Below are 9,029 nucleotides of genomic sequence, written 5' to 3'. Positions count from 1 at the left end.
TACTGTGGGTGATACGGGGTGAAAAGATGGAGTTGCATCCCCAGCAGGCCCATAAGCTGCCTCCAGAACTGGGCAGTGAACTGGGCCCCTCGCTCTGTCACCATGTTATCTGGCAGACCATGGCAGCAAAACACACGCTATCTGGCAGACCATGGCAGCAAAACACACGCTGCAAAAACAAATGCGTAGTCTGAGGGGCTGTGGGCAGCTTCTTCAGTGGAACAAAACTAGCAGCCTTCGTAAACAAGTCCACCACCACAAGCACCGCTGTATGCCCCTGAGACACAGGCAAGTCCACAAAAAAATCCATTGAAATAATTTGCTATGGCCACGCAGGAGTTCATAAGAGTAGTTGTAATAGTCCCTGTGGCATCTGTGTCAGTCTCAGTCCAAGCACACACATCACAAGCCCGAACATAGCTCACAACATCCGCATGCACTGTAGGTCACCAGAAGCTCTGCATAACTTAAGGCAAAGTCTTCCGATGACCACCATGTCCTGCTATCAGAACGTCATGACACTGCTGAAGGACCTGCACGTGCAGTGGGTGTTTTGCCAATAGACAGGGTCAGCACAAAGGACACAGACACCAGGTTCAAAAGATAAGCTTACTTTTACTTTAGTTTAAGGCAGCAATAGAATAGTAAGGGAAAATAATACAGCAGGAACAAAACAAAGCAAGGTGATGCACCTAATCATTACTACATAGAATTAAGCAGAGTGATTAAGAAAGATTCATCACCAATTGCCTTAATACTTTACCATCATCCAGATTCGTACATCAGCTGGGGAGCCCCTGTTACAGCAAGGATTTGGGAGAGCCTTTCCTGGCAATTGGGAGGTCCTACGCAGTGCGTCCACTCATACGTGAAGTCTCCAAAGTCACTGTAAGAGGGTCCAGCTTTTTTTTAATACTATTGAATAAACAAGCTTATATAACTTCAAATATGGAAAAGTCTAGTTTCACACCATTAGATGCCACCTAAAGCCTGGCAAAGGCTTAAGGAGGAAGTAAGGGAGTGTCTTTATCTATTTGGCACTGACTACATGTTCCCAGACAAGGTCGAACACACGGTTTCCCAGCCTTGACAGCCTGCCTCTAAACAAGAAAATAGATACGTTCTCATGACATGGATACATTCTCATGACTTCTCACTTTCACTAAGGATTATATTTTACCTAAGCTACATCTTTTGTTAATAATCATGCATATTTCACTAATAATCATATACTAATATTATATAATGTATGGTTGGAGGTTCATCTAGAGGTCAACTTTAGTTTGGGGCCTATTGTTCAGGCCTCAGCAATTCAGTGGGCTGACAGAGAGACATCTATCTATCTTTCTATCTATCCATCCATATCTTGGGGAAGAGGGGCTGGAGACCTGCCTGGCAGAAAAGGACTTGGGGGTGTGGATCAATAGGTGGCTGAATATGAACCAGCAGTGTGCCCAGGTGGCCAAGAATGCCAACAGCATCCTGGCTTATATCAGAAATAGTGTGGCCAGCAGGACTAGGGAAGTGATCGTCCCCCTGTACTCATCACTGGTGAGGCCACACCTTGAATACTGTGTTCAGTTTTGGGCTCTGTCTTCATTTAGCCCACACTCAGGGCTAAATAATAACAGTTTTTCTCTCACCCAATGTCCCTTTCCCAACTGAGGAATGAAATTGGGAAAAAGAGGGAGACTCGTGGGTTAAAATTAAACAGATTTAATAAAATAAAAAAAACTATATAAATGCTAACACAAAACACACAAAAGCATACTTCACTACAGGTTGCAGCAAGTTGTCCAGGAATAGCAACTATCAGCAATGAGGAAAAAAGAGAGACAAGAAGAGAAAAAAGAAAAAACAACCTCACCTCTCCCTAGCAAGCCCTCTCTTTTATAGTGAACTTGATTGTTAATGATATAGAATACACCTGTGGGCCAGCCTGGGTCAGCTGCCCTGCATTTAACTGCTGAGGGCCCTGATCACCATGGCTGGCCACAAACTGAAACAAAATCCCACTGAAACCAGGACAGGATTCCACCTATCCATTCTATATCATTTACATCAAGTCACTACTATTTTCCCCATCCCTCAACATACATACACATTCACACAGATATTCTTTCCAGTCCATGGGCCATCTTTCCAAGAAGTCTACTGAATCAATTCAGTTAAAATCCATGGGTTCCATTTCTCATAGTCTTTCTTATGTCAGGAAAAAACATTGGTGTGGGATCCACTCAGTTAGGAGCTCGGGACCAGGCCTAGTACGGTGTTACGGACTGTTGAAGTTGGGCATAGCAGGATGGTGTATTGCATCTTGATCTTGCAGTGCATGTATCTGCTGCAGCACATGTTAAAGGTATGGGGTGATTCTTACTATAATAAATGACACTTAGCATCATACTTCCCCAGAATTAAGTCTCCTTGGGGTACACATTTTACTTCCCCATCCTCCTGCATCATCCACCAGGTGCACCCAGGTCCTTGAGCAAAAGCAATTCCACACATAGGTTTGCCTTTGCTTGAGGCAGGAGGAATCCAAACTGTTTTCCCCAACATATTTCCTGCATGAACCACGGGGACTTTATCCCCCTCTATGGTGCACAACAGTTCAGATTGAGCAGGACCAGCCTGGCTGATAGATCCCCTGGTATTAACTAAGCAGGTGGCCTTTGTTAAGTGTTCATCCAAATTTTTGAAAGTCCCATCACCCATTGCTTTCACTGTCGTCTTCAACAGTCCATTACATCGTTCAAATTTCCCAGTGGCTGGTGCATGGTAGGGAATGGGATATATCCATTCAGCACCATGTTCTTTAGCCCAGGTGTCTGAGGCTATTTCGGAAATGAGTCCCGTTCTCTGACACTATTCTTTTCGGAGTGCCATGTCACCACAAAATCTGCTTTTCAAGGCCCACAATAGTGTTACGGGCAATGGCATGAGGCACAGGGTATGTTTCCCACCAGCCGGTACTTGCTTCCACCATTGTGAGCACATAGCGCTTGCCTTGGGGGGTTCATGGAAGTGAGATTGTCCTGGTTTGGCTCAAACCAGGCCAAATAGTCTTAGAGAACCCAAGGTCACTGCTTACGAGTAAAGAGCCGAAGGGGGTTGTACCTGCAGGGAGTAGTGGACAGGGCAGGTGACCCAGGATTGACCAGCAAGGTATTCCATCCCATACATGTCATTCTCACTTTCCTGTTTATCACTAACCCACTGCCTCCTGGAGGTGGGGCCCAGGAGGGAGGGGCCCTCCTGTCTCCCACTGATTGGTACCAGCTTTGCCAAATCTCCAGTTAAAAGCCTGCAGGTGTGATGGCAGTGGAGCTTTTGCATTTTGCCCTCTGCCCGTGCTGGGTGGAGCTACTGCATTTTCCCCTCTGCCCGTGCTGGGTGGAGGTACTGCCTTTTCCCCTCTGCCTGTACTGGGGGGAGCAATTCTGCCTGAGGAGGATTTCCAAGCTCTCGATCTTGGTTTTGTGTATATTTGTATATATTTGATTATTTCTATTATTACTATTATACTCTTTTTCATTACTATAGTTGATTAAAACTGTTTTAACTTTCCAACCTGTAAGTCTCTCTCCCTTTTCCCTTTCCCTTAGGGTGGGGGGGGGAAGAGGGTTAACAGAGAGCATCTGCCACTGGGTTAATAGCTGGCCCAGCTTTAAACCGTGACAGGTGTCACAGACAAATCAGGGCACCCTGAATGTGGTTTTACATGGGGTTCATATATCCTTCAAACGTTCAGGTATAACACGATTTGAATAAGATTTGAGTCAGTCTTGCTATAGTTACTTATTTATGATGTCAGACAACATTGGGAGGGTTTCAAAGACATGTTAGAGGGGCTAGGATGCTGGCATTTTCTTGGTTGTCCAGAGTTATCCTTTATCCTTCATGGACAGCTCTAAGCTTCCGAGAAGCAACGCCAGGCTGTCCTTCTGGTCCTTGCAATGAGCTAGTGTCCTTCAGTTTGTTTTACTTAAGCATGAACAATACCAAAGTCTCCATTAAAATTCCACTGCCTCATTACATTGCAGTGTGTAATGTAAACTAATATATGTTAACAAAGTTAATACACTTCCATACTATAAAGACTGATATAATAGGGAAGGAAATTTTCATAATGCCATGGGGTTTTTGTCAGGGCTGTATCTCTGCATATTTTGTTTCTGGTTTTCCCTTTTCCCTTTCATGCTCACCATGAGGAGTGGTCAGCAAGGCACCCCCACGCCAGCCATCCCTCCCACCCTGTTTGTGCACAGAGTCCCACTGGCCCCTTGAGGCCACAGAGACAAAGATATTTTGTGTTCCCCACTCCTGTTCAGGTCCCACAAAGTGCTGCTTTATTGAAAGAGTAAACAAAGCAATCCCATTAGTTTGGGGCTGGCCAGCCTGTTCCTTCCAAGTTCCTCAGATGTGTTTCCCTTGCCTGATCTCAATCCCTGGCTGCAGGAGGAAGGGAGCCAGCAGGAGTGCAAGGCTGACACTGTTGGGTCTCACCTGGACCAGGTAGTGTGCCCAGCCAATCCCATTGTCAGGTTTACACGGGTATCCAGTCAAAGGAGATGATGTTCTGTAAATATTATGTCTTCGGCTGCTGTTGTTGTGTTATCAGGAGAGCTAATAAAACTGGCTAGCAGGCAGAGCTCAGCCTCTATGAGCTATTGCCTGCTAGAGCCTTCGAATCCTAAGGTTTTGTCTCTCATCCCGGGCCTATCCTGACAACTAGCTTAATGAGACCCTCCCCACTGGGGATATCAGGTGAAGATGTCTGGTCCCCAAGCCTCTGCAGGTGTGTCTGCAGAGGATGCTGTTAAAGCTCTGCAGTGTTGTACAGAACAGATACAACAGCTCAAGTCACAGTATTCACAGGAACTGAGATGGTTACTGGATGAGATACGGGAAAAGACTCAAGCCTCAGTAGAGTAGCTTTGTTGTCGTGTGGAGGCTCTAGAAAGGGCAGGCTCTGCTTCACCTCCCTGTTCTCCCCCTACTACTATTCTTTTGCGTGGTGGTGATTTTTCCCCTATGTCTGTTTGTTCTCTCCCTCCCCATTTACTGGGGATATGGAACCCTCCCTCTCTTTTTGCATTTCTTATGGTGGTTTTCCTGGAGGGTTGGGATAGTGCTTTTCCCAGTGATCATGCAAAGGTCAGCTTTATTTTGTCCCGTTTGGGGGGGCAAGGCCTTGCAGTGGGCTCAGTCTTTATATGCTCAAGGAGATGGGGGTTTAGATGATTCTACCTCCTTGCTTGCGAGGATGGTGGATTTCTTTGGGGAAATCATGCTTCAACCTCATTTTCTAACCCTCTGCTCAGTCCACACCAGAGGGGGCAGAGTGTGGCAGAGTACACCATGCATTTCCTGCATATGTCAATCTGCATGTTGTCAGAGCTGAATTGGGGGGATGACTCTTTGTTGCCCCTCTATATTCATGGCCTGGTGTTATGAAAATTCCCTTCCCCAACTATTATATTAATCAGTCTTTATAGTTTTCCTATGACTAGTAATCACTAGTGTATGTGTTAGTAATTAGTCAAATCGTGTTGTACCTGAACACTTGAAGGGTATAAGAACTTTGTGTAAACTCACAATCAGTGTGCCCAATTTGTCTGGGACACCTCATGTGCATGAATAAATATTTACCCTTGTAATTCTATACTTTACATCCTAGGCTCTCTCCTTGGTCAGCACGGGCCAGTTGCAAATTTTCGTAACAATGGAGACAATGACAAGAAACAAACCTCACCAGTCACAATAATTGATGGACTATCAAGAAACCACCATAAGTGCCACTTCCAGGAAGATCAACCTGGACTTTGCAAATGATAAAATTGTAAACCAGGAGGATTGAACTAGATGATCTTCCGAGGTCCCTTCCAATGGGCTGCTCAGGGAGGTGGTGGAGTCACCATCTCTGGATGTGTTTAAGAAAAGACTGGACATGGCACTTAGTGCCATGGTCTAGTTGACAGGGTGGTGTCAAGGCAACGGTTGGACTCGATGATCCCTGAGGTCTCTTCCAACCTGGTTGATTCTGTGATTCAATCCCTAACATTCTGTGATTCTGTGTGATTCTGTGGGAATAGAGCTATACAAACCAATTGAGGGATGTGCAGGGGGAAGGGGGAGCAGGGAGGAACAAAGAGGGGGGTAGACAGAAGAGGGTATAAAAGGGGCCAGTCACATTTAAAATGGGGTCAGTCAGTATGCTTGTCTGTCTGAGCCCTGTGCCTGATCACTGCAGTCTGTCCTATCTCATTAAATATTTTCTTAACTAGCTCTCTGTGTAATCTCACTCTCTATCCCATGTGTATGTGTGCCACAAGAACTAAGCGCCAGTTATTAGTGAGACCTGTGTGTGTGTAAGTGAAAATTGGTGCCATCTACTGGAGTCAGACTGAGGGTATGGATGCCCTGCGGCCTGTGGTGTCAGCTACAGGAGCGAGTGGGGGGTCTTTAACTTCCAGCCACTGGGGCGGGAACAGTGTGTGTCTCCAAAACCAGCTACTGAGGGGGACTGGGGCGAGTGAGGTTAGTGATTGGCTCAGTGCCAGTGGCTGGAGCAGGACCACAGGTCACAGCCCATGTGCCTGGTGCAGGCTGCTGGGGAGGGGGCCAAGTGTCTGTATATTCCCCAATCCTGGTATGCACGGGGGGTGTGTGTGTATTCACTATCAAAATTTAAGATGGACTAGCTGGAGAGTAGGCAGGCCTCAGGTCTGGGCCAGGGCATCAGGCAGGCAGAGTTTCCATGCTGGTACACCTGGGGGACTTGTGAATGTGGAGTGCATGAAGGACGAGTGTGTGAGTACATGTGTTTTTGCTAGAGAGCATCAAGCTGCACTAGCCAGAAGTAGGGGACCTGTGAACCACGTAAGAGGGCCTGGGATCTGGGCAGGGATGCCAGGTGGACAGACAGGCTATGCTGGTACTCAAGGGAATGTGTGTGTGCTTGTGAACCTAGAGAGTGTTGTGTGTGTGCCTTCACTAGTGAACTTCTATCTCCACCAGCTGAAGAGGAGGAAGGGGACTTTCCTGTCCATGTTTATGTTTTATGTGAGTCCTGTATGTAGGCGCTGTTGAAGGCAGTACCTTCTCTGTGGCAATCTGTGTGACTGGCTCTGTCAGTGTCCCGGGTCCCAGGGCTGGTCTCCAGCTCTGCCACTGGCTGAACTGTGTGCTATAGATGACAGCAGCATGCACCAAAATAACTGACACAGTGCAAGAACAGGTTAACAAAAGAGAACTAGAATACACAGAAACCTTTCCAGATTAGTGATGGGTTGAGAAGGGGAGAGCAATATGCTCAGGATGAAGTAGCCTTTCCTGCTTACGTTGTCACTGCCTGGGTTTGGTGCCATGCATCCCCCTTTTCTTACAGTGGCTGTAAAACCATTTCCCCCTCTGTGTGCATGTCTGCCACAAGAACCTGGCCTGAGGAGAGAGGATCACTGCAACCAGAAGCATCCACCCTGCACAAATTTTCCTGTGGCATAGCCCCCTTACTGCTGCCATGAGGCAACACCCAGGCAGAGGGAGGGGTTGGGAAGCCAACCCCCATCCCTCTCCTGCCATTTTGCCTTGCCATGCATCCAGGATCCCCAAAAGGAGGGGGCCTCCCTGCCTAGAGAAGGGGGAAGGGGAGAGCATGAGCTTGGCTCACTGAGGCCAGTGGCTGCCTACTGTGGGGAGTGGCACTGCTGCCTTTGGAGAACTCCCTGTCCCCTCTTCACCATGTCCCTGTATTGCATGGCAGCTGCCACCAAGGAGGACGCAAGAGGATGAGGAGGGAGGAAGCGCCAGAGAGGCAAGCAGCAGGCGTCCGGGGGAAGTAGACGCTCCGTGAAGTGGAGTGTGCAGGGAGCCTGCTCCGTGCTCTCCAGCAGCCTCCTGCTTGCCTGCGCACTCAGCGCCACTGCCATGGGCCTGAAGTGCTTCTTGCTGAGCTCAGAGCTCAAGGACAAGCCGTTCTGCCTGGGCATGACTGCCAGTGCCTTCTGCTCACGGTTGGCCTGTCGCTCTTGAGTTCAGCGTTGCTCTGCAGCCACCAGCCAGACAAAGCAGGCAGTGGGAGTGGGGTTGACAGGCAGCTGCACACCCAGCAGTCAGCAGGGCAGGGCACAGGGTGCGAGGTGGAGCAGAAGGCACTCCCTGGGGGCCAGCAGAACTTCCTGCTCTTTGGGGTGCTTGTGTTCATGATGGGTGTGCTGAGTGCCTTTGCTGGTGCTGTCATTGATGGCGGCACCATGTCACTCATGGAGAGGAAGTACTCGCAGTATTGCCTGCTGCAGGCTGGCAGCTTAGTTCATCTGTGGAGTGGCTTGTCCTCAGAGGGTTCCTCTTTGGTCATAGCAGCACTGCGCTGCCAGAAGCTGCGGGACTACCAGCGCAGATTGGTACTCTCCACCATCTTCAACACGCTGGAGTGTCTCCTGGGCCTGTTTAGCCTGCTGCTCATCAAGACAACTGGAGGCTGGCCAATGTGACGCCCATCTACAAGAAGGGCTGGAAGGAGGATTCCGGGAACTACAGGACTGTCAGCCTGACCTCGGTGCCAGGGAAGGTGATGGAGCAGATCATCCTGAGCACGATCACACGGCATGTCCAGGACAACCACAGAATCGGGCCCAGCCAGCATGGGTTTATGAAGGGCAGGTCCTGCCTGAGCAACCTGATCTCCTTCTATGACCAGGTGACCCGCCTAGTGGATGAGGGAAAGGCTGTGGATGTGGTCTACTTAGACTTCAGTAAACCTTTGACACAGTCCCCCACAGCATTCTCCTGGAGAAACTGGCAGCTCGTGGCTTGGACAAGAGTACTGTTCACTGGGTAAAAAACTGGCTGGACAGCCGAGCCCAGAGAGTGGTAGTGAATGGAGTTAAATCCAGTTGGCGGCCGGTGACCAGTGGTGTCCCCCAGGGCTCAGTCTTGGGGCCAATATTGTTTAATATCTTTATTGATGATCTGGACGAGGGGATTGAGCGCACTCTCAGTAAGTTTGCAGACGACACCAAGCTGGG

The 9,029-nt window shown here is 48.6% G+C and overlaps 1 protein-coding gene across 1 annotated transcript; it reads left to right on the top strand.

Annotated features, from left to right (window-relative positions):
- The first annotated feature begins 494 nt into the window (after positions 1–494).
- On the top strand, positions 495–8,495 carry LOC137675716 (transmembrane protein 271-like). Its single transcript, XM_068421906.1, is given in 3 exon segments — positions 495–544; positions 7,845–8,005; positions 8,008–8,495. Coding segments are annotated over 3 exon segments (699 nt in total).
- Positions 8,496–9,029: the final 534 nt, after the last annotated feature.

This window comes from Nyctibius grandis, chromosome W, assembly GCF_013368605.1.
Source record: "Nyctibius grandis isolate bNycGra1 chromosome W, bNycGra1.pri, whole genome shotgun sequence".
NCBI classification, from domain to species: domain Eukaryota; kingdom Metazoa; phylum Chordata; class Aves; order Nyctibiiformes; family Nyctibiidae; genus Nyctibius; species Nyctibius grandis.
The sequence above is the reverse complement of the archived record's forward strand: the minus strand, read 5'-3'. Positions and strand labels throughout refer to the sequence as shown.